This window comes from Leptonotus elevatus, chromosome 15 (assembly GCF_054856555.1).
Source record: "Leptonotus elevatus isolate MCC_2025b chromosome 15, RoL_Lele_1.0, whole genome shotgun sequence".
Classification (NCBI taxonomy): Eukaryota; Metazoa; Chordata; class Actinopteri; order Syngnathiformes; family Syngnathidae; genus Leptonotus; species Leptonotus elevatus.
Window position 1 is genome coordinate 16655428 of NC_141253.1, and position 26202 is coordinate 16681629.

The following is a 26202-nucleotide window of genomic DNA, read 5'->3' on the forward strand; positions in this document are numbered from 1 at the left end:
GTAAAGTATATGTAAAGTTTTGAGCTACTCTATTTTTTTCACAACCAACTTAAGTCAGAAACATTCATCAATTAAATTAAAAGAAAGTAGACATCTCAAGTATAAGACCACACAGACACACACACATATATATATATATATACATACACACACACACATCAGTGTTTTAAACATTACAGCAACATTACATATTTGTACGGAAGAGGATTACATGGGCCGCCAGGTTTTCGCGTGCGCAATGCATTCTGGGTTTGACGACGTCATAGTTGCAGACAATTCAAAACAATTGCTAACTATTAACGTCAGCGAAAAGGAGTTACAATGCCACACTGCGTGGCTTATGGGTGTAATTTCCAATCAAAGCTGAATAAAAAAGGTGACGTAAGCGTCCATATCTTTCCTAAAGAAAGAGCCTTGAGAAAACAATGGCAGGACGCGATTGGAAGATTGTGGCTGCCCAAAGACCCGCGGTTGTGCTCTCGTCATTTTAGTCCAGACGCATTCGAGTCCTATCATCGCCCTAAACTCATGAGAGAGCTCGCTGGTGTATCTGGCCATAGACGACGGTTAAAACCAGATGCAGTGCCTACCAAACTTTCTCCCTGGGAGGTGAAACGCCAACATTTGACGATGGTAAACCGTTCTAAAAGACGCGAAAAACAGGATGCGTACCTGGACCATGCATCTTCTTCAGTCGCTGCAGCAACGAACAACGATAAATACCAATCAAGCAACCTGACATCTGTAAGTGTACAATGTTCACCGTTCACTGATTGGAAATTACGCTTAAAGAGGGTAATATACATTTGGTTTAAAAAAATAAAATAAAAAATAATATATATATATATATAAACCAAGACGTCTGACTTATAAAGGGTTTGCTTGTTCCCAAATAAAGTGGCTAATCTTGCATCACTCCTGTTGCAGATGGTGTCCGATTTACTGGAAGCAACAGCGGTAGATGACAGCACATCAAATCCTGCTGATGCTGATACGGAAGTCAAAGCCAATAATCAAATAGACATCACTCAAATTTTGCCTCAGCCCAGTCTCAACAGTGTGTGTGTCCATGCTGCTGTTGTCACAAAGCCATCCAGTACTCAGACGTCAGTGGTAAGTTGAACTGTAAGATATTCATCAACTTTGGTCAGTCACTCAGCTCAATCATGACCTCCTTTTCAGCACAAGCTACATGGGACATCTGCAGTGTGTCTGAATCAGGAAAAAGTGCAAGCAGTTTCCAAGATGGCAAAAGGTGCAGATATAGTATCATGCATGGAATATGCAGTTTGGGAGGGGCAGGAAATTTGTGTTAATCGACTAACACAGCTTCAAAAGTTCATACCAGCAATGGTAAAGGAAAGTAGCAATTCAGTACTTTGGTAAGAGACAAACAAGAAACAAATCAAGCAGAAAAATGCAAGTATTAGTAGTAGTAACTTGACACAAATATACCAACAATGTTAATGGACAATATGCCAGTATTGATAAACAAGCATGCACTAAAAGAAGCAAGAAAGAGATCCGTATGTTTATACAACAGTTTTAATCTGAATATTTCGGCATTGCTTGTGTTGTACATCCAAACTGTTCCAAAGTTTGACTCCACACACAAATTTTTTACGAGCAGTTTTACATTTAGGTCTCCTCTAAAATTATGATAAACTTTCTGTCTTATTATGAAAAAATGTTGTTAAGTGTATGCTTTAAATAGGAGTGTTAATGTATTACACTTTACAAGGTCATATAACTGAAGCATCTTAAACTGAATAAACAGACCATTAGTGCGATTATTGTGATGACTCTACAACCAAAAGAACTACCTCAGTTGCAATAATTGATTCAATAATATTACATTTTCCCATAAATAGCAAATAGAGTGCACTTGTATCACACTTTTATCCATACCAAATTTGTATGAAATTAATTTTTTTCTTCATCTGTTTGCAGCAGCAGCTGATATTCCTCAGAAATTAGAAAAGGGCATCATTCCTCGTGCTGGATGCAAGATTCTTCCTGAAGAATCTACAGAGTCCGAATGTCAAGCCCCCAGTAATGAAAATATGTTGGTAAAAGACAAACTCAATGGAATTGGACTACATGAGAACAGTCTCAAAAATGATGATAAAAAGGTCAACATTCTTACTGGTTTACCAACAGTTACACTTTTGATGACACTTTTTAATTTTGTAGCTCCTTTTCTGGAACCCAAGTCAAACATGACATCATTTCAGCAGTATATGCTTACTTTAATTAAGCTTAGAATGAACTTGTCTTTTGACTTTCTTGCCTATTATTTTTCTGTTGAATCGGCCACCGTTTTAAAGCTTTTCAAACATTGTATCAATGTGCTGTATCGTAGGCTGGTGCCATGTTTAGTTGTATGGCCAGACAGGGAATCATTAAAAAATTCTCTTCCATGTGAATTTAGGAACAGGAGCTTTGAAAATACAGTGTGTATTATTAGCTGCTTTGAAATATTAATTGAGAAACCAAATAACTTGCTAGCCGGTGCACACTGTTATGCATCGTCACAGCATAAAATTAAATATTTAATCGCCGTTTGCCCGCAAGGTTCAATTTGTTTCATTTCAAATGGTTGGGGAGGTCGCACAAGTGATAAGTTCATTGCAGACCAAAGCCATTTTTTACATAATTTGCAACGAGGGGACTTAGTTTTAGCAAACCAAAGTTTTAATCGTAAGCGGAGTGAACGCGCATATGGAATGAAGCTTCCAGCATTCAATCGTGGCAAAAACCAATTAGAGCCCGTTGTCGTGGCGAACATCAGTTGCTTAGCATCCCTTCGGGTTAACATAGAGGGAGTCATCGGGCTTCTTTGTCAGAAGTACCCAATTTTGCAAAATACTGTCCCCGTAGGTTTGACTGACATTGGTAATGGTCATGATGTGACTTGCCTTGATAAAATTGTTCATGTTTGTTGTGCTCTTACAAATGTCTCTTAATCTGTTGTACCTTGAAGCAAATTAAATGTCACTCATATCATTTGTTGATACCGAACTAGCGTAGATAAGTGTTTTATATGGAGGTAAATTTGGTGCAAAACTAACTTGTGCAAAAAATTTGTACCTGTAGAAAAAAGTCTAAATTTGTATCTGTAAAAGTCGTGATTTGTATCTGTAAAAAAAATGTGTGCCTGTAAAAAAAAAATTTGTGTCTGTAAAAGAAATTTGTACCTGTAAAAAAAAAATGTGTATGTGTAAAACAAATTTGTATCTGTAAAAACAAATTTGTACCTGTAAAAGTCATGATTTGTATCTGTACAAAAAAAATTTTGTACCTGTACAAAAAGTATAAATTTGTATCTGTAAAAGTTGCGATTTGTACCTGTAGAAATGACAACTTGTAGTCAAAGAAGTCGCCACTAGGAGTCACAAGTGGTTTTTCTGCTGCTGTTCAGTGACGTGAGTTTTGCCCCATTTGTCGCGCTACGAATGGAGCAAAACTAATTTGTACTTGTAGAGCGCCTGATTTGTACTTGTAAAGAAGGGGGCGGGCTCTGGTGTAATGAAGGGTTGTTTTGACCAATCAAGTGAGAAGGATTTGAGCGGATTGGAGCGCAACCTCATTGGTTTAGCGAACGACGGTGGCGGGACTCGCGGAAGGATACAAGCAGGACACATCGTCGCCAACCAACATACATATTAAGAATACTTCAGTCGACTGAAGTATTCTTCCTCAACATACATATTAAGAATACTGACGTATTCTTCCTCAACATACATATTAAGAAGTATTCTTAATATGTATGTTGGTTGGCGACGATGTGTCCTGCTTGTATCCTTCCGCGAGTCCCGCCACCGTCGTTCGCTAAACCAATGAGGTTGCGCTCCAATCCGCTCAAATCCTTCTCACTTGATTGGTCAAAACAACCCTTCATTACACCAGAGCCCGCCCCCTTCTTTACAAGTACAAATCAGGCGCTCTACAAGTACAAATTAGTTTTGCTCCATTCGTAGCGCGACAAATGGGGCAAAACTCACGTCACTGAACAGCAGCAGAAAAACCACTTGTGACTCCTAGTGGCGACTTCTTTGACTACAAGTTGTCATTTCTACAGGTACAAATCGCAACTTTTACAGATACAAATTTATACTTTTTGTACAGGTACAAAAAATTTTTTGTACAGATACAAATCATGACTTTTACAGGTACAAATTTATTTTTACAGATACAAATTTGTTTTACACATACACATTTTTTTTTTACAGGTACAAATTTCTTTTACAGACACAAATTTTTTTTTTACAGGCACACATTTTTTTTACAGATACAAATCACGACTTTTACAGATACAAATTTAGACTTTTTTCTACAGGTACAAATTTTTTGCACAAGTTAGTTTTGCACCAAATTTACCTCCATACTTTTAACACTGTACATATACAAACATAAAAAATAAAAAAACATGGATATTTGTAACAACTGTGTTACATTGACATTCGCTCAGCCTCTCCACAGAGGAGTGTTTGGACAATCTCACCTGTTTAGCCCCGCCCACCCCCTATGTACGTTTAGGAGCTGCTGCACACCCAGCGCCTCAAGGATGAGCCGGACGGAGTAGAACAGGCAGGGAGTCCAGCCGTGGGTTGTTTTTTTCCACCAGGTGAGGATGTCTGAACCTGATGACTGAGGTTTGAAGAACATGAATGGATCCCCACTACATGATGAAACGAAATTCACTAACGGTAGAAGAAATGTTTTAGGTAACGGGTTAACTTTTTCTCGTCATACAAGTAATGAACACCTGTAAACTAAAAGTTGAATTACTCATCCATAGCGATACAATTGTTTTATGGGTGGGTCTACTGGGGCTAACCAAGCCTGCGAGATGAATTCTCGCGGTATTTGTGAGTTCACAACTGGGGCTTCTACTATAAAGGCCAAACTGCCAAAGCCCTCTTCCAAAAGTGGCGCTTTGCTGCTATCTTGTGCCTTCTATTGTCAATAACAATTTTTTTTTAGGAAGCTTTGTTTTTTTGTTTTCTGTTTTATTGAAAAATCTTTCTCTGTTTTTGAGTATTTTTTTTGTTGAAAAAAATTCCTGTTTTTCTGTTTTATAAAATAATAATTTTTCTGTGTTTCTGATTTTTTTTAAGGGGTTTTCCCTCAGAGATTAGAGAAAAAAAACAAAAAAAACAGTAAAACAGACTGAAAAAAAATATTCAGAAAATAAACGAAAAACTCAAAAAACAAAGCTCCCCCCCAAAAATTGTCAGAAAAACAGGAGTTGCCCAAAGTGAATGCAATACGCTTCCGTACAAAATAGCTTGATGGATAAAAAATAATTAGTTTTTTTCTGACCAATTAGAACATCTTATGATATACTGTATCATTTGTGTCCAACGAGCTTTAGATGTGACTAAATGATAAAAACACATTCATGAGACATGTGCTCATGTGCTGACATGTTTTCAAGGTTGAGCATATTTAGGTGCGGCAGAACTCGTTTTACTCATGTTTGCATTGGGATGGCATCATGGCACAGAACCTTCACAAAGGCATCTCTGACTATTTCAATAATTTACTTTGTCTGACAGATACAACTAGGTGATAAATTCATGCATTTAGCATTAGCTTTATTAACTTCCGTGTGGTGGAGGAGCAGTAATGTTAGAAAATGTGTACAGGTCTAACCTGCTTTTGAAGAATGTAGTACACTACATTTACTGGTCTATGTTTGAATGATGAATAGGCCAAGATCAACGTCTACGCATTTTCTGTTCCCTTGAACAAAACTCGTTTTAAAATAACTAATCACAGACGAGTACTCAGTCATGACACGCCAATTTCCTTTGGGTTATTGGTGGAGAAATTAAGCAATAACTCCAACATTCCTTTTATGGTAGGTTAAACGAAACCGCTCCAGTTGAGAAACACATTTAATATACTGTGAACTTTGTCCAGTCAAATACTAATAAAAATACTGTTCAGTACAGCTGACACATAATACAACTGACAATGTATAAGATGCATGGCGAATGACAATACTTACATTGAGCACAAATGCTGAGTACTTCCTCACATCAGTGATTCCACACGCAACCCCAATATGAATATCGAGCCATACTGGAAATAATACCGTAGAATATGCAAACAACCACCACATTAAATGATGAATACATGATTTCACAAGTTGAATCTCAAAATCTAAGATGGCGAATGTGCTTTCGCACATCAAATACCCAGTTGAATAACTGGAATAATGAACAAGTCTTTAAAAATATGAATGATTTAAAACATTGTTTACATTAATATATAATATAAGTTGGTCCTCACAGTTAGATATTTGTGTGAACTTTGAAAGATGAACTTGAATGTGATCAAATATTCGGATGTTTTATCTTGAAGAACAATGACATCAGACAATCAGGTAACGGGTACATCCGCTCTGCAAATTCACTCACAGGCCGGCAACCGACATTGTTATTCCTTGCAGTCTTTTCTTTGACACCACTAGAGCAGCAAACCTTACTTGAACTCAAGTTTGAACTAAATTCGTCTTTGGTCTGTTTGTTGCAAGGATTTGTACCGTTAGATAACCCCAAGCAGGTCACATTCCTATCGTGCATGACATTTACTCAATTTCCAGCTTTAGGCCCATTACTAGTCTGTCACTTGTATGATACTACAGTATGCTGCACTAATAACACTACTAGGCCTTATTAGTAGCCTTGTGTTACGCACTAGTAGCCTCCTGGACCCTAACCTCCTATTTCATTAGTTACATGTAGCTGACGAACTAGTACCCATAAACAGAAGTGAGAAGAATATTATAAAAAAGACATGATCATTCTAAGTGCGCTGAATTGCCTTAGTAGTGAGGTCATAGAACTACATGGACCTTAAGCTGGATATCAAGGGAATGCAATAAATGCTCAAAAAGCTCTCCACATTTGCGGGGGTTTGTGAAAACAAGCTTGTTCAGTCAAGCAGTTTAAAAAGAAACCAAAATGTGCACATCAGTCATCAGACTTGTATCCATGAAAGCGAGCCAGTGATTTGTGTTTTAAGAACGCCGCGATTGATGACGACCGTTTGACTTTCGTGCCCGAGAAGATCTTGGGCCTCTCGCCCTGGGAGGCGAAGGACAGGTGATGGCGTCGATGGCGACGGCGCTGATGCGGCTTCTGTTCGACGAGACGTCCTCCCGCGGGGGATCCCGCCTCCCCTGCCCTGATGTTGGGCGTGGGCGCACCCAGCACCTGGAAGAAGTCCTGTGGCGCGCTTGGGCTCAGATACTGCCAGGGCTTCTTCCCAGCCGTGTCCCGCAGCTTCACGTCGGCGTCGAATTTGTTAACCAGCAGGCGGATCATGTTCTTGTTGCCGTGGATGGCGGCGATGTGAAGTGGCGTTTGGCCGCATGACGACCGAGCGTTGACGTCAAATGCCAAACCAGCCTTTTGCACACCGTACCTGTAAACACAAGTAGCGGAGGTAGTTTATTAGCAAGTCAGAACTATTATCTTCATCTTTTTGTACTGTAGCTCACAAAAGTTAGTCCAGCCCTCACATATTGTATCTTGACACAATAAGTGAAAATGGCTGTTCTTTGAGTTAATTTAAGGGAACAATAAATTTACATTGTTATATAACTAATAGTACTACTACTTTTCATTGTGTCAAAGTGTAATTTCTTCAGTATCATCTCATGAAAAGGTATAATGAAATAACTGCAGAAATGTGAGTGGTGTGTACTCACTATTGTGAGATATTGTCGATGTGAGTTGAAGAGCTTCATTTCAACAAAAATAGTGCCTCATTGCCATCTTCTGGCATCTATGGGCAATTCTAAACCTTTTTGTGAGAAGCATCAATTACTTGTAGACAGAGGTGACAAATCCAGGTCCAGAAAGTAAAAACCCTGCCACAGTCTGGCTTTAGCCCCTGATGCGAGCTCGCTAGCTCCCTAACAGGTAAACAAGCACCATGGGAGCTAGCTACCCTGTATGCTAATAATAACAGCTCTATTAAATTGAGTACTGGTACCACTCCTCATTTTGACATTAAACGGGGGATCCGACAAGGATGTCCGATTTTTCCTTGCCTCTTCCTCCTTGTTACGCAACTTTTAGCTAACCATATTAAGTCAAGTACTTTAAAAGGAATTAAAATTGCAGCGCAAGAAATATGTATTAGTCAATTAACCGATGATACCACTCTTTTTCTCAAAGACTGACCAGATAGCGTCTGCTCTGGACATCATAAATGTGTTCTCTAGGGCTTCTGGACTATACCTGAATGTAAATAAATGTGATCTTATGGCAGTGAAAAACTCTGTTGTTGGCTCGATTTTGAACTTTCCTGTCAAAGACACGATTACATATTTAGGAATAGCTATCATTAAAGATGAAAAAAACAAAAGTTCCCTGAATTTTGCACCGATTATTGAAAAAACTTTAAAAAAAGATTTAATATGGGGCTTTTTAGAGATTTGTCTTTAAGAGGTAGAACCTTGATAAGTAAAGTAGAAGGTATTTCCAGACTTACTTATGCTGCCCTTTCATTGTATGTAGATAATAAGACCATTAAAGACATAGACCAGATGCTTTTCATTTTTTTATGGAAGAATAAAACACATTACATTAAAAAATCTGTGGTTATGAATGCGTATGAGAAACGGGGACTTAACTTCTTAAATTTTGACTCCTTAAATAATATATTTTATATTAACTGGATTTGGTATTTTATGAATAATCCTGACTCAATTTGGAACTGTATTTCGAACTATGTTTTTTCCAAAATTTGTGGATTAAGATTTCTGTTGTCATGTAATAAAATTGAAAGAATCCCCATTCGCTTATCAAACTTCCATAAGCAGGCATTGCTTGCTTGGCCACTCATTTACAAGCATAACTTTTCACCACACCGCTACTCTATTTGGAATAACCAAGACATTTGTTACAAGAACAAATAAAAAAAATTAAAGATTTGGTTTGATCATAATATCATCTGGGTGAGTCAATTATTCAACAGCAGGGGAATGTTATTTACTTATGAGGAATTTCTTCTACACTTTCTGATGCCTGTGACGCCTAAACAATTTGCTATTCCTTCTGGTGTATTAATGCTGTATAGGGGTCACATTGGTGTTGTAGCTCACACTCCTATTGCTGATATCACAGAATCACCAATGGGTAGATTATGTTTCAATCCTTCCTGTCATAAAAACAATCGCAAAATCCGTGATTTTTTCCAATCTGATATTGTGTCTGTGTCACCTGCAATATCATAATGGAACTGTCGTGTTAAGAATTTATTTTTATTTTTTTTATTATTTAAAAAAAAAAAAAAAAGTGTTAAGAATTTATGTTGGAAAAAAATTTGGACCCTGCCTCAGAAATTCTTTTTAGTGAACAAGGTAAAGGAAGTGTCTTTCAAAAGTGTCTTTCAAAATTATTCATCGTTGTTTTCCTGTGAAATCCTTTTTTGTTAAATTTGGTTATGATATGGATCTAAACTGCTACTTTTGTGGCTCCCAATCAGAGACTCTTGTGCATCTGTTTTGGAAATGTACTTATGCTCGCAAGACATTTGCAAATTTATTTTGGACAATATCTTTTGTAATGTTGAGCTTTCCTTAGCGAATGCTTTTTTTTGGGGGGGGGGGGGGGTGAACTATCAAATTAATTCAATTAATTAGAAAAATTATATTTGATTCATCTTTTAATTTATCTTGCTTAGTTTTATATTCATAAATATAAATGTGTAAAGTCGAAACCTTTTTTCCCCCTGTTTTTAAAAGAGATGTATATGTACAGTCCATTGCTACTTCCAAAAATAAGAAGGCCTTAATTTTGTGTTCTCATTTTTGTGTTTTTAATATTTCTTAGTTTAAGACCCCTGGCATTTATTTATTTTTATTTATTTATTTATTTATTTATTTATTTATTTATTTATTTATTTATTTCCCATTTTCCCCTTTTCCTTTACTGTTATTGTGAGATTGTTGTGTACTGTGATGATCGATTGTTTGCTTAATGTTTGGCTTTTGATTTCAATTTGTTAAATAAAGCAATAAAAAAAAACATGGGCGCTAGCTAGCTAGCACTTGAAAGTAAAAACACTGTCAGTTTGGCTTTAGCCTCTGATGCTAACTAGCTAGCTCCCTAGCAGGTAAACGAGCACCATGGGAGCTAGCTAGATAGCACCTGAAAGTAAAAACCCTGCCACAGTTTGGCTTTAGCCCCTGATTCTAGCTAGCTAGCGAGCTCCCTAGCAGGTAAACGAGCACCACGGGAGCTAGCTAGCTAGTGTTAGATTATTAACATTGTTTTTCTGTTTCAATTTATATTTTAATTGTTTTTGATATTAGTTAGAGCTGTGTAATAATAAGACAACAGTTAATTCATATGTTAGTCAATCTATAGTCTTTTGTTCTCCTCCCTGGGAAAGAAATGTAAGGGTTCTGAGTTATCTAAATGAAAGGATGTTTGAAAATGCAAGCAAAGGTCTGTCCATAAAAATCCCTGGTGCGAGGAGGCGCCGGGGGCCAATTGTTTACCCACATCTGGAGTGGACTAAGATAGGAACTGAAGTAAGATTATCAAGTTGTGTATTTCACTCTGCTGACAGGACAAGATGACAGGGGGGAGTAAACTGTTTTTGTGTAAGTGAGGGAGAGCGGAAAGAGAGGGCACACTTCTAGACCAGATGCTGTTTGAGCAAGGTTCTAAAGTGACTTCAGAATTCTGAAATAAAAGCTGGCAAAAAATTCTCCACAAGACTTCAACTTTTGAGTTTTATTTGAACACGCAGGAAATCAAAGAAATGATTTCAAACACTAGCTAGCACCTGGGGCTAAAGCTAAACTGTGGCAGGGTTTTTACTTTCTGGACCTGGATTTGCCACCTCTTCTTGCAGACTTCCACTATACGCAGCAGAGATAAAGTACTTTTTAATTCCACTATTTGAATGAATTGAATGTAAAGACTTCACCAGAGTACTGGAATTAATCATATTCCACTTGACATATTTCACTGTATTCTGTTTGTAAAGTCATAATAAGGTTGCATGCAAGCAGTACCAGAGTGTGTTGAGAACTCGGTGGTCGCCGTGTTTGGCGATCCAGTGCAGCACGGTGAACCCAGAGATGAAGTCTCGCCTGTTGAGAAGAGTGCAGTCCTCTCGGAACAGCGAGTAGATGTCTGGCCAGGCTCCTGACGCCCCTTTCACCAGCCAGGCGTGTTCTCTGGGCTCCAGAGGAACCAAAGACTGCTGACAAAAACAAAAGTCGAGACAACGGAACCAATGTCAGTATGTGGCACACGTTGGCCCGCAATGTTCTTCCTTTCCAGTTTAAGCGAACATACTATAAAAATGGACTTGTTTGCAAATGGTCTGGAGTGCCTGGCACATGATAAAATGTAAGTTTAAACAACCAAGTGACTAGTGCCGAAAATGTGTCCATGAGCAAACTATTCTATGCTTGTGTTTTTAAATTAGCCAGTGGTGTCTTTGTACATGCACCATTCATTCGCCGTGTGGACGCGCAAAGGGGTGATTTGAACCAGGGTGTAACAAATGGATTTTAAAACTGCACTTTGTAACAATTTGCCCAGAAATATCTTTAACTAACAGCCTTTTTATTTGAATATTTATGACTGAAATTTTTTTTCAATTAGTAGATTAACACCTTAGCTGTTCATAATAGGAACTTCTGCAATAGTTTTCAGACAGAATTCAGGTTCGAATTTCCCGCCCTATGTCTGCCGATGTGACGTCATATGCGCATTGTGTATATGAAGAAGGGAAAATGCAGTTTCATTTTTTGGCCACAGGTGCCAGTTACGATTCAATATTTAATTTACCGCATTCAGTAGCTTTAATCATGTTGTAATTCTTTACCCTTTTATTTTAACCTAAGAATGTCAGCTACATTGGAACTGATTTTAAATAGTGAAAGCAATTAGTGCTGTCACTTTCAAATCTTTTTAAAAATCGATTATCCTCTTGATTATTCCATCGATGAATTGAGTAATGCCCTATCCCTGATTTTTTTGGTTTCTAAATTTATTGATTTATTTTTTTGTTAATCCACTAAAATTGGATGTAAATTGAATTGAGGGGATATAAATACTCATAATTTTATTATCTTCTATACATATGCATTGTTAAACACCAACAAAATTAGCCTTCACTAAGAGGATAGTGATGAGTTATTAACATTGTTTTTCAGTTTCAATTTATATTTTAGCCGTTTTGGATTTAGTTATAGCTGTGTAGCTCAATGAATAGAATAGTATTGTATTCTTATCTGTCCCTCTCATGAGAAAAGAAGGGCAACGGGTTTCTCTTCTACTATTATCTACAAGGGAGTATAGTCTAGTACCGGTCTCAGTCGGAAGAGGGGAGAGACAGGCTGATGTATTATTGTTTTTCTCTAATCTGATTTGTATTCCTGGGAACTTGCTGAACTTGCTGATGGGAGGAGACTTTTCGTATTCACCCACTTTTCAATAAATAATGATGTGCAGCAGAAGGAGGGAGACACAATCTGAACAGAACACGGTTTGAGTGTCTTCAATTGTTGTCATCAGAAGCTTCTGTTTTAATGATACCTTTGCAAAGGGACTTCTTCACCAGAATCTCACCATTCAGTTAATTGAACACGCAAAGAGTAGAATACAAATATTTATTACTCTAACAAATGGTGACCTCCGACGCTGAATTCTAACGGATGGTGGTATTTTGACGTAGAGCAAGCTGCGGCGTTCACGGACGGGCGGAACTTCTAGGCCTAAATAAATAAAGTACGGTAAGTGGAGACTTTTATCCACGTAGGGAGGTTCTGTCTGTTTGGGACCGCTGCAACTGGTTTTTTCGTCTTCTAAATTGGCTAAATTTTAAATGAGATCTGTGTGAACAAGTTGTAGTTTGATGTCGTTATAGAGTTGGGATAATTCCTACGATATTGAACTAAACACGTCGTGGGGTGGTGCATTTTTAAGTGACGTAAATGCAGACCTAGAGATAAAGCTTTTTTTACACAGGATGAAGTAGTGTTTTTTTTTTGTTGTTGTTTTGTTTTGTTTTCGTCCCGCTACGAAGAATCCTTAGACCATAATATATATTGAATAAAAGGGTTTGCCGGATGACGTAAGAAGTCTTTCTTCTACTAAGTATCGCGAAGATTATGGTGTGCGCTCTGCCTTTTTAGCAGTTTTGCCGATTGGGGACTAGTATCATATTTGCTCATGACTCTTGGTGAGAACATCCATTTACACGTAATATGTTTTTTGAAAAAGCGCCTGTTTGAAATTGAACAGTATTGAGGGGTCCAGGTTGATTACAGCAATAATTGGATTTTGTGTTACTGTATTTGCAATCGAGAGATTACGTGAATTTATTTTATTTTTTGGCGCTCCTACGATTGTAGTTTTGGGGTCAGGATTACCGTATGAATTCCTTTTGTTCTACGGTTTAATTCGATAGCGCGTGACAAGTTATTTTGAAAATGAGCGCCTTGTAAACATTTTGCAATATATGGAGAAGAGTTTAGCTCAGCGGGATTGGATAACCGCTGTGTATAAACGAGAGGTCACGTGATTCTTATGTGTGTCTGTTGTGTGGCCATATGTGTTAACCTATTGAACTATTATACTAAAAGTGAGACGTCACTGTATTGATAAATATTAATACTACTTGCGTAGAATAGAAACCGGAAGTAAAAAATAAAGAACTACAAACAAAATGGAGGGCGTTTTTGACCGGGATACAGAATGGTTTGTCCTGAATGCGCTTCCGGTTCATAGTCGGGACTTGTGAGTCGCAGCCATGCGGAAAAATAAAAAACGTCGATGAAAAACGAAAAAACAAACTATGGATCGATTGTATGAAAAGCTTTCGCTAGACAAAATGGTACGTCAGACTTTTGTATTTTCTTTGTTGGTAATGATGTAGTGGCTGAATTTGATGCTAAAATGACTCCAGCATTTGTGGAGCAGTTTACGGGTGATTTGTTCGAAGCTAACCCGTTTACTGAAATCACCGTACAAAACTGCGGTTTGAATGCCATAAGATTTGTAAACAACGAATTGATAGAATGAAACCGTTTATTATTTTATAATGACTAAAGAGTGTGTGCGTATGTATTTGAGCCTGTGACCTAGCTTCTAAAAGGTGGGGGCTATTATTGTGATTGTGAGTGAGAAATGTGCATATGGTAATTTTGTTTGCTTTTCTTCAATATCTTTAACTAAGTTTGGTGTTGTTTTTGTGTGAGATGAGACTGGTGTGATAGTGACGTTTGTTTTATTAATGGGAATGTGGTAAAATAGGTTTTGCGATGTATAATGTTAAGATCCCCCCCCCCCCCCGTTTCTAGGTTAGAAGAAAAGGAGGGGGCTGTGGGTTAGAGCATAATGTGTCCTCGTAATGGGACTTTTTCTCTTTTGTAGGTAAGAGAGGAATGATAAACAATAAAAATAAGTAATAGTATTTGAAAGATATTGAGTTTTTGTAGAAGAATATTAAATTAGTGTTTTATTTTTATTTTTTTTTAGTGACTGAATTGATAGTCTTTTACACTTTAATAATTGATGAAAATGGTTAATTTGTTAACTTTCCCTTTTCGGGACAAATGAATCAAGAATAATGATAAAATAATAGTATTTTGTTTGAGCTGTATTGAGTTGAAGTTATAAATGTTTTTGAAAATGACATAATGATAATGATTTTTAATATTTGTTTTTTTTCTGAGTGTGTCATTTCAGAAACTGATGTTTGAGTTCCAAGGCAGATGAGGGTTTGATGGCCTTCACTGATTACAAACTGCGAACGGGATGCGCCCCAGCTGCTGATACGTTGTATTTGCAAGTATTGCTAGTAGCTATTTTGAAGGGGTATTTAAAAAAAAAAGAAAAAAAAGGCTGGTTTTTTTTACGAAACATTTTTGAGAAAGCAGGAAGTGAACTATCTTGCTGTGATCCCATTTCCTCAGTCTGGCATTGTAGTGCATTGGATCAGCCGGGTGCATTCGTTGGTCGAGGTGAGCGCCTGGAAGGACTGAAAATGTGTCATCGGGTCCACATTGCAGACAGCGTCTGAATGGATGTGGCAGAGATCAAAGGTCAAGAGCCGCAGAGCACAGTCTTTTCCTCCTGTGCCTACAAAAAACATGATGCTCAACTTCCACAATGCTCAGTGACTGTGTACAAGCCTCATTACAGAGATGTCTTCTCTCATCGCTGATACCTGCTGAACTTTGTCTGACACAGCCCCGCCCTGAACATTGACTTTTGAAAGCTGGTGGTCTGACTAGGATGCGACCCTTCAATCGGTGAAATGCTGCACGGTATATGCAAGGCATTTTTAATGTGTTGAATGGGGAACTGTGAACTATAGCAAGGTATTTCAGGAAATTGAAAACAACATATGTGAATTTGAAATGAGGGATTGAGAAAATTTATTTCAATCTATAGCCTACTAAATTTTTGCCTATATTTTTGGGAGAATCAGTTTCTGAATTGGTACAATGGGAATTTTATTAATGTGAGGAATTTTTTTGGACTTCGTCCAGCTGCAGCTATAGTATAAAATAAATTATAGAATAAAATGAGTAGTAACAAGTAAAAGACTAACTAAGAGTTTGATGGTTAAATTTTTTTTTTTTTCACAGCACTGTGATTTATCAATCCCAGAAATATTTTTTGTGCTGTGTTTTTTATGAGCCCCGCTAATATGTAAAAGAGGTGAAGTTGATTAGCAGTTTGAAGATAATTTTTAGTTTGATTAAATCTAGGAAATGGTAGATATTTGTAAGTTTTGTGTAATTCGTATCCTGAATTAGATTAATATGGTTACCTCTATTTTTTATGGCCCCAAAGTCATCATATATTAGTGTCTTACATTGTATCTGCTTGTGCTCATTTTTATTGTAGTGTTTTGTAGTTTTTTCATTTACCTCATAGCCTGATTTAGAGGGTTGTGTTATTTACGACGTCTTTTGAGTTATGAGGTCTCTATTTTATCCTCCCTTTATCTTGACGTGTTTGAAAAAATCAGTGGATCTTTGTCAAAATGAGGGAGTTTATGTTTTAAGAAATTAACCAATGTAGACGAATTAGTAGATTTAAAAAAATGAAAAGGTTTTGAAGTGATAATCCACAGTTTGAATATGAAGAAATCTACCAGAGGAAATCGAGCGGAGCAAAGTAAGTCTGAAGCAAGCAAGGACAATAATGCATATTCGCCGGATGAAGGTAATTATATTATATTATATCTTTTATTTTAGAAAAATGTAATGTTTGGAGCCCAGTGTTTGCAAAAGAGTATAGATAATATGAATATATGTGAGTTTTTTTCCAACATGTCACGATTCGATCGGTCGTGGGATTCTGGGAAGAGAATATATGATATGCTAGTAAAATGATTCCTTTCAGGATGGTGAAAGGCACAGTTATGCAAATTTAGAACAAATTTAGTCGTGGTAAAAAATTACCTATTATTGAACAAAACCTATTTGAAAAATAAATATTTACAAGCTCTGTCTTATATTAATGAATGAGCGAATGTCATTCAACTCAATCAAAGGCTGGGCTCTATTTTAATGTCACAAAAATAGATCTTTTCCTGTTCCAACAGCGCAGGACCTACGGATCTTAACCAAATAACATTTACTAATCCCAACTAACAAAAACTATCAGGGTTTTTCCTCCAAATAAAATTTATGTGGGTTTATGAGAAGACTAAACATATTCCGCTCTCAGGTTGATGACGGAAAGGAGAGACGAAATTCCACAACTGGTCTACAAGGCTGCCGGCTATCTCATCAACTGATGATCATCAATCTTATCACCTCCGACCTGGGAGCCACGTCAGCTGACCCAGTGTTCGGTTCTGGAGCGGCCGTTTGGACATCGTTCTGACATCATTCAACGGATCAAGTCAAGTGCCTTTTCCTGGGCAATCATCACGAGAATCACATTTGCAGGCAATCTATTCTGGGGTTCTGCAAAAAGCTGACAACGTCATCTTCTCATTCAACAAAGAACTTCATCACGAGATGGCTTCAAAGAACACATATTCGTCTGCCGATACATTGCGACACTTTTTAATAAACAACATTTTATGTTAAGCCTCACATATGCTATGCTTATTCCACTAAAAATCTTTTAAATGTATCAAATTGTTTTTTAATGTCATATGATTGCTAAACTACCTCCTCTCCTGCTAAAGGGATGTTTTAATGATAATTATTTCCACCACACAACCATTGAAAAAAATGTTTTAATGTGTTGAGCTCTCATGAGCTCAAATGAGGGAATGATGAGTTATTAACATTGTTTTTCAGTTTCAATTTATATTTTAGCCGTTTTGGATTTAGTTATAGCTGTGTAGCTCAATGAATAGAATAGTATTGTATTCTTATCTGTCCCTCTCATGAGAAAAGAAGGGCAACGGGTTTCTCTTCTACTATTATCTACAAGGGAGTATAGTCTAGTACCGGTCTCAGTCGGAAGAGGGGAGAGACAGGCTGATGTATTATTGTTTTTCTCTAATCTGATTTGTATTCCTGGGAACTTGCTGAACTTGCTGATGGGAGGAGACTTTTCGTATTCACCCACTTTTCAATAAATAATGATGTGCAGCAGAAGGAGGGAGACACAATCTGAACAGAACACGGTTTGAGTGTCTTCAATTGTTGTCATCAGAAGCTTCTGTTTTAATGATACCTTTGCAAAGGGACTTCTTAACCAGAATCTCACCATTCAGTTAATTGAACACGCAAAGAGTAGAATACAAATATTTATTACTCTAACAATAGCAATCGCGATTAGCATTAGCGCGCTAGCGAATTTAAGGTAAACAAACACTAACTATTTAGTTCACACTTAGGCTACATCTACTGTACATTACAAATGGTGTCTTTAAAAAAGTCACTTGCATACTATACTTCAACATTATTCCATGACTAAATAAGCCAATGCTAATACAAATCAGATCATAGCCACCATTGCAATACTGTACTGCGTGAGTCTGCAAAAATAAAAATAAAATCCATGTATAAAAAATGGACGGAACAAACATGGTTCCGAGCAAGTTGCTTTTTGTCCTACCTGCTTAGTGGGACTTTCATGATGAGTACCAATCTTCCCGTTGGCGTCCGTCCTCTCAGTCAAGTCAGCCAAGCTGTTGCAGAGAGATGATGTGGAGCAGGACGACAGCGAGGACGACGACAGGTTGTAGCGAAGGCTCAGCGAGGACGAGATCCGGTGGAGGCGCTTCCGTCTTGCCGCTTCATTCCCTCCTGCTCTGCCTTCCGCCGCTGCCGCTTCCTCCTCCTCCTGCAGGAGCTGGTTGAGGTCGGCGTCCATGCTGCGGCACATGCGGCCTCTCAGCCTACTGCTGATGCGCCTGGCGAGCGTCGGGCGCTGACGCGGCGCTGGTGATGAGGCGGAGCAGTCACTTGATTCGTGGTCGTCGTAGAGATCACCTGGACATCATTACAGTTGTTTTACAATATGCTACTCACAAGACATATTCTTTCTACGGAAGAGGATTAGGGTCAATGAAGAGAAAAAAAGGGCTGGTAGGATTCTCACTTTATTGTCATAATTCTGACTTTATTGTCATAATTCTGACTTTAAAGTGAGAATTTTGACTGTGACGTAGAGCTATGAATTGTGAGGGGAAGTCAGAAAGTCCGAATTATGAGTTTAAAGTGAGAATTCTGTGATTAAAGTGAGAATTCTCACTTTAAAGTCAGAATTATGAGAATAAAGTGAAAATTCTGACTTTAAAGTCAGAATTCTGAGAATATTTATTTATATAATTTTTTTTAGTTACGTTCAGGTTCATCCTGAAACCACATCTGAAAGCTACGGAAGAGGATTAGGGCAAGTGAAGAGAACAAAAAGGTTGGCAGGATTCTGACTTTATTCTCAGAATTCTGACTTTAAAGTCTGACTTTAATCTCAGAATTCTCACTTTAAAGTCTGACTTTAATCTCAGAATTCTCACTTTAAAGTCTGACTTTAATCTCAGAATTCTCACTTTAAAGTCTGACTTTAATCTCAGAATTCTCACTTTAAAGTCCTTTACAAGAGCAGAAATTGTGATTTGGTTTTTTTCCCCCTCCTCATGTTTATCCTTCTTTCCATCTAAGAAACTTGGGGTGCTTCCATCTGTCTCTGCTTTTGACATTGTTACGTGAAAACAAATGCTTTTCCATACTTGGCCAATAAATCTTGATTCTCATTGTACATTGGATCTTTGCCACTATAGCCATCAATGACAACGAATGAGATAAATGCACCTTTACAGTAGACCTCACTTAACTTTCTCTAAAGAAGACAACTGTCTGACCTGAGGAATGGTGCCATGGAACCCTTCTGGACACAGAGTGCTGGTCAAGATGGTCCGAGGAGTGATGTAATGGCGCCACATGGGCGGGGAATGCTCGTTTGTCAAGGAGATTGCCTGTGGACTGATGCCAGGGTGCCGGGACCTTCAGTTCGGTGTGCCGCATCATGGATCCCAGTTTTGTCTCAGGGGATCGCTGGAGGACCGTCTGAGATTTTAAGGCATCTGCGGGACCACCTGATCACCAAACACAAAATCACCTTCAGGACAAACCCTGACATGTTTTGACACCTGTTTTTTATTTTGAGGTCATCACTTGATGGCAAAAAAACGAAAACAAATCACAGACCCTTTTTATGGTGTTTTTGCTGCTAGTACATGCACATAATAATACACAGTGGAACAATGAAGGATAGGCATGGGCCGATTACCAGCTTAATGATTTATTGTGATTTTAAAATGTCACATTTTCAATAACCACTAAGATTGGCTGTCACTGGTAATGAGCTTTTTGTTCATTTGCTCAGGGGACGTCTAAGGAGGGCACAATATGCACAGTTGAGTAAATGAGCCGCCTTTTACAAATTAATTGCTTCCAAATTCCAATTTACTTTTTTTTCCTCTTTCTAAGCAAGGAGTTAGGCACAGAGGGGGAGGGCGGGTGCAAGAGGAAAAAGACACTGCATGCACGGATGCCTTTTCGCTTTGATGAATGTCCATTGCCTCATAAAAACTGTGCCAGAAGGTACTAGTTAGCCCCAATGACAACATGAGTAGCACATGGGTCTTAAAGGGATACTTGACTCGTTGAGCGTTTTTCAGCAGTGAGAAGATATTTCAATTCAATAATTAATGTGATAACTACATTATTTTTCATGTACAATTAATACTTTTAAAAACACATTTTTACTAACTTCCTCTCCATGAAGATGACATCGCACGTGCTCAGGAAACAGGTAACAACCTATCATTGCTCAGTTTGCTAAAGTCACATGACCAAACCCAGAAAACAGTTGAATTGCACATGAAAAATAATCACATTATAGACAAAGTATTATCTTCTCACTGCTGAAAATGGTTAAATGAGCAAAGTATCCCTTTAATGTACCAAATATTCAATATTTAAAATAGTATTTAATGGAGAAAAAAAATGTTTTGTATTTATCCAAATATACAAATATATGTATAGGTCATTTTAGAGTTGTAATTTTAATACAGTGATACCACAATATTTTTGATCATGTTATCACATCGTCCAGCTGCCTTAAGACAATTAAACGACAAGAAAAGACAAGAACTCCAATGTGTTTTCTTTCACAATTTTTATCATGTGACATTTTTAGGCTATGAAACATACAGCTCAGTAGCTGACTGCTCCAAAAGTTTGTGTGTGATCTTACCTGCTACTAAATGCAGTTTCTCAGTGCTGCTGTTCCACCCTGATCGTCTGGCTGCCCACTCATTGCTGGAGGAGCCAACATCAGACGGGTAGCAGAAGACGCTGTTGTGGCTGCTCGACAGCAACGTCCTTTCATTTGGACTCCAACCATGTCCGTGCTCCAAGACAGCACCTGCAGGGTGCGAGAAGCGTCTCTCCTCATCTTCAGTTCTATCTGGAATCGGCATGGAGCGCTCTGCTGGCAAACTTAGCCGGGTGGGCATGGAGTCCCTGGGGGGCGATGCAGGAACTACATTTGGACCCAACTTTGGTCCTCTTAGCTGCAGCTCTGACTCCAAACTGAACCCTGGGTGGGAATGGGGTACCTGTCCCTCTGCCAAATTCTGGATAGAAATCTTCGGAATCATACTCTCCGTTGATGATGAGGCAACGGGCGGGCTTACGTTGGATGCAGCAAGAGGTCCAAGGTGACCACTGAGGGGTTCAACTCCTCCTGGTGAATTCAGCTTCAACTTGAGCCCTTCATCGGCATCATCATCATCATCATCCTCATAGGAGACTGCAGTTTTGTAACTCTGCCTGTATCTGGGGCGACGTAGCTGAGCAAGAAGACTTTGACAGGAAAGATCCCCCTCTTTGCTTTTTTGGGTTCCTGGAGGCGACACCTGCTGGCTGACTTGTTGGACTGAGCCTTGGGGGAGGTTCTTTCTCATCGCGGGATACTCCGGCATTCCTTGGGGCCTAGGGTGTGTTTTAGCTGAGATTTGAGCGAGATTCACCGCAGGAGCTGCTTCAGCTCTACTAACCTGCTTCGGTTCCGGTGTCAGGTTCAAATAAGTTTCTACATTGTTGTTGTTCAGTATGATACCAGCCGCGGGTAGGACTTTTTTCATCTCAGGTTCTCTTGGCAGAGCGTGTGCTGCCTCCTCTCGGGGCGATGGCTTCTTTTGAACTTTTTCTTTGCCCAAATCCGGGTTCAAGGGTGGCGGCTCGGCGGTCCTTCGGGCGGGCGTCCCGGAAGTTGTGGTTCCACCACCGCTTGGATCCGAACCTCCGAATTTCTTCCTGAGAACGACATGCGACACGCCATGCTCCTGCTTGACCGTGGCCACGGAGTTGACGAACTTCTTGAAGAGTTCGCGGTTCCGAACCTGGTCTGCATGGTCCCTGAGGAAGCCCCTGAAGTGTAGAAGCAGGTCGGAATTTTTCACCGAGCCTCCTCTGCTCTGTAGAAAATGTAAAACCGATTCTTGGGTGAAATCCGTGTCCATTCTAGTTTCAGTTTTTTGCTCCTTGTTGGTTTCGAAGGTCGGTAGTTGGTTGAGTTTGAGTGACAGAAGAATGAAGCGCCGCCCACTTCAGGTATTTAACCCTTTTCTCACTAGTCGCATTCTTGCAGGTGAACCGGAGGCATGGTGACCAACGTTATTATTCGTTTTAATCACAGATTCATTCTATTTACTTAAACATAATTTAAATTTTGATCATTTTAAAGTAAATACTGGTGTCGATTCTAAGGCCCAGGCCAGGACCGTCAGTAGCCGAAAAATGTATTTTCAACTTGAAGCAATGTTGCCAATTTAAGACATTGTCTCCCTCTAGCGGGCAACAATATAATACATGTACTTGATACAAGCAAGTAGCCGTAAAACTGTAGGCCTACTGTAGTATTTACAAAACGTTTGGGATGAAAACGTTTCGGGATGAACCAAACCTGTAGGTGAACTTGATTAGACCTTCTCTAAATTTTTGAGTAGACGCGTACAACTGTTCAATGTTTCAGTAACTACTTTTTGCTGTTTTCTAGTTATGTATGTGGAATGTGATGAAACATACTGCACATTGATCATGTCTGTCAGACCATTCATCCATCCATCCATCCATCGCTTTACTGACATATCGCTGCCTACCATATTCATTTCATAAAGGCAGACTTTTAATACAGTTCATATACTGAGTCCAATCAGTGAATCACTAAATACATTCGACAGTACCACTGACACCATTTACAAAATATATTTATTTAGCAAAAACAAAACAAAAGAACATCAGGAGCCATCATCCAACTTTTTATAGATCCAGCAAGTTAACCAACAAAACACATCTGGGATAAACTGTTGTGCCTATGAGGAGTAAGTCAATAAGTGAGTGTGATAGGCTTTGTATGTGATATTTGGAGAATAGGAAACAAAATGACGATATGTAAAATGTGCTCTTTGAACTAAAAGAAAAAAGAAAAAGGAAAACTTGCAGGTGTATGATAAAATATTGTACTTAGACATTTCAGGCTGAATAAAACGTACTCAAGTAGTTAAAAACATTTTTAAAAAACTGCACTGCTGCCTCAGTAAAAAATGTCAAGTTTAACATATGTTTGTCATTAGATGACATGTGAGTTGGTCTGATTGGATGACCCTCTAAAAAGTAAGCTGTATGTAATGGATAAGTGCATAGTCACCAGTGGATAACCTTAAAAAAAAGTCCAATATTTCCATCTGCTGCTTCCATTTTTCTTGACAACATTAAAAAATGTCTTATGACCTTTGCTGGGTTCTTTAGGAGCAAGAGAGCATAATGAGGACCCCAATAGAATTGTGAGTCCAGTTTAAGGCATTATAAGATCAAGAAGCATTAATATGCATTACTAGGCAAATTTAATGCTTACATCTAGGGATGTTCAATACCACTTTTTTTTTCAGACTGATATCAATACGAGAACTCTTAAGCAGAGACTGGCATTTTGACTTAAGCCCGCCGGCCAAGCCCGGCCTGACACATAGTTCTGCCACTGATATTGATAGATGTTGGTTAAGTTTTCTGTCCATATTACAAATGGATGGATGGACTAGTCCTTCTAAATTGTTGGCCAATCTAAAATGGAGAAAAATAATCATTAAAAAGCACTGCATCGGCCCCAAAAGACGCCGGCCCACCGGGCATCTGCCCTGTATGCCAGATGGCCAGACCAGCCCTGCTCTTGAGTAGTCATTGATACAGATACCGAGTATAAAAACCACTAGTAGTTTTGATACATAAAAAAAGCAAAAACAATGACAGACAACTTTAAATAGAATTTTTCCTTAAAATTGCATAAAATTCATGGCAATTGTCTATTTTCTTTTTTTCTTCTTATTTCTAGTTCCTGATCGTAAAACTCTCACAAAAGAGCGGCTGATACTGGTATCGGTCGCCGTCACGAGTACCAATACATTGAAATAAGGCCTGGTATGGGCACTCGCCCATCACTATCTAAATCTATAACAATAACTTATGTTCAAATGTGGAAACTGGCTTATTTTGTGATTTATATTATTATCAATAAGTTAGGGCCAAGCACAAAAAAAGAAAAGAAAATGTAAATGAAACAAAACAACGTTGAACATTGCATCCCATCCTAATCTTTGGACTCTTCTTCCTTTGACATCAAGTGGCAGTTTGTTGTTATGATCTTTTCTTTGGCCACCAGCAAACATGCTTTTCTAATTGAGCAAAATCATAGTTGCCAAAATGAGAGCACCATTTGTGCATTCTGACTTGGCGAAGCTGCGTGACAGGACCTTTCTTCATTTTCTCACAGTATTCACATTATTTCTTGTCACAGTCCAATCTCCTCTGCCTTAGCAAAGTTGAAAGAACTTATCATATAAATATTGATCCTTGTCCGAAAATCTTTCAAATATCTGAAGTCAACGTGTCAAGTATTCCTAAAACAGTTGGACAATAGAAGAAAAAGACCTTTATTAAAATCCTAATCATATTTTTAGGCACTTCCAACCAGGTGGACTTTTACAGAGCAGGTAAGAATGGCAGCAGTTGGGCAATTTTAAAACTTAAGGCAGATGCGTTATTTTTTTCTCTTGTAAAAGTTTCAGTCGGGTGCGAATAAAACGAGGCACATGACAGTGTTTGCAGCTTCACATGTGTGCATAGATTCAGTGAGACCAAGCTCACTCGTGCATCCTGTTAACTCCTCCTCCTGTGGTAGTTTGTAGTTTCTACACAGCTGCTGCTTGTTGCTGTTTCATGACATCACAGTGACGTCACTGTGGTGGACCTGACCGAGTGGGTGTGGTCAGGAATCGGAGAGGATGGAAGCAGCTGTGGCAAGGGGGACGAGCAGGAGACGGGACTCGGGGACGAAGGCAAAGATCCTCTCGAGCGATCTCGAGCCGCCGGCGAGTCTGGCGGGAGGGTCTCTGCCAGCCTCGTCAGCTGCTCTTCGCGCTGTCGTATGAGGTCATCGAGGTTCCGTTGGCGAATCAGTAGGGAGGGTTTGGTGCTGACAAAGTGGCGGTAGTCTTGGAGCTGCAGTTCAGTGAGGTAGCCTCGCAAAATGGCTTGAACAACGCGCTGCCGCCGGTCCAGGTTTTGCTTCAGTTCCCAGGCATCCTCTGTTTGACTGATGAGCTGAGAGCGCTTGTGATTGAGGGAGTCCTGAGGAGACAAAAATGTTTTTACAATACTTCTAATATGAGCAAGAATATACAATGTTTTCTCACCCGCTCCTCTGAAATGTCCTCCTTTGCCAGCTCTTCTTGTTGCAAAGTGTGCAGAGATTTGTCAATCCTCGACAGCCGGCTACACAGTGACAACAGCAGGTTCACAATTTTCTCAAGATCTCCTGCAAAGCCAAAATTGATTTAGCCAAAGTTTGGGTTCTTTGTGCTATATCTGCCTCGATTGTAACGGAATGCTGTACCAATGAACATGCTGTACTTGTCCCTCTCATTTGTCTTGCATAGTTTGTGCACCAAAGAATCAATGCTGGCCCCGAGTGCCTGGTGACGCCTCTGCTCCTCACACAGAGCATCCTTCTCTTGGCGCAGAGACACCACGCTGCACCTCAGAGCCTCACACAGCTCCGTCTAGTGGAGTTGTCAAGAAATACACCAGGAATTAATAATAATAATAAGGTTAAGCATAGGAATAATGACAATACCATCTTGACATGCCCATTATACAGTGAAACCTCAATTTACCGGAAATATGTTACATGAAACTACGGGTACACCCAGTACAGCACAAAATTGTTGTTTTGCTATACTTTTTTCTTTTTTTGCCTAAAAATGCCAAGACCAGAACAAAATTATTGTGAATAAATAAAACAAAAACAAAAAGCTTTAAACGGGAAGGGGAGGGTTTAATGCCTCATCATATACATGCCAATGGCGATGCTAACGTCCATGATTTCTATTATACTTAAAGGGACACTCTCCCCTGCTAAGATGGCCGCCACTATATGCCCTACATTGCTTTTGATGGGGAAGTCGCCCCTTCCAACATAGTCGCTACATTGAGGTGTTTTTTGTGTGTGTTTTTTTGCTCTAGCCCACTGTAAGTCTGTTTATCTACAACAGCGTCATTTCTGTGGTTCCATATCATGGATCCCTAAAAAAAATCAGAGGAAATTATTATTTTTACATATGTAAATATTCTGAATTAATTATAATAGATAATAATAACAGTAATTAAATATT

General features: G+C 38.8%; 3 protein-coding genes across 8 annotated transcripts in view; 1 reads left to right on the plus strand and 2 right to left on the minus strand.

Annotated features, from left to right (window-relative positions):
* Positions 1–263: 263 nt before the first annotated feature.
* On the plus strand, positions 264–4718 carry LOC147162174 (uncharacterized). Of its 2 annotated transcripts, XM_086097219.1 has the most exons (5): positions 264–744; positions 928–1113; positions 1183–1255; positions 1951–2069; positions 4540–4718. In XM_086097219.1, the coding sequence occupies exons 1-5, from the start codon at positions 322–324 to the stop codon at positions 4639–4641; spliced, it is 903 nt and encodes a 300-aa protein (XP_085953345.1). In that variant the 5' UTR covers positions 264–321; the 3' UTR covers positions 4642–4718. The 2 variants fall into 2 exon arrangements, with proteins under 2 accessions (XP_085953345.1, XP_085953344.1); XM_086097218.1 differs by lacking the exon at positions 4540–4718 and having other exon boundaries at positions 1951–3245.
* Positions 4719–5596: 878 nt separating this feature from the next.
* On the minus strand, positions 5597–22062 carry sowahb (sosondowah ankyrin repeat domain family member B). 2 transcript variants are annotated; one of them, XM_086096770.1, is made up of 5 exons: positions 20727–22062; positions 19330–19563; positions 18081–18457; positions 11048–11235; positions 5597–7437 (listed from the first exon to the last, which is right to left on the minus strand). In XM_086096770.1, the coding sequence occupies exons 1-5, from the start codon at positions 21994–21996 to the stop codon at positions 6984–6986; spliced, it is 2523 nt and encodes an 840-aa protein (XP_085952896.1). In that variant the 5' UTR covers positions 21997–22062; the 3' UTR covers positions 5597–6983. The 2 variants fall into 2 exon arrangements, with proteins under 2 accessions (XP_085952896.1, XP_085952895.1); XM_086096769.1 differs by having other exon boundaries at positions 11048–11238.
* Positions 22063–22726: 664 nt separating this feature from the next.
* Positions 22727–26202, minus strand: part of shroom3 (shroom family member 3) — a 63339-nt gene continuing 59863 nt past the window's right edge. For all 4 annotated transcript variants that reach the window (XM_086096766.1, XM_086096765.1, XM_086096768.1 and 1 more), the window contains 3 exons: positions 25425–25590; positions 25225–25346; positions 22727–25159 (listed from right to left, as the gene is read on the minus strand). In XM_086096766.1, the coding sequence (XP_085952892.1) occupies positions 24755–25159; positions 25225–25346; positions 25425–25590 (693 nt within the window). In that variant the 3' untranslated portion in view covers positions 22727–24754. The remainder of the gene's footprint in view (positions 25160–25224; positions 25347–25424; positions 25591–26202) is intronic.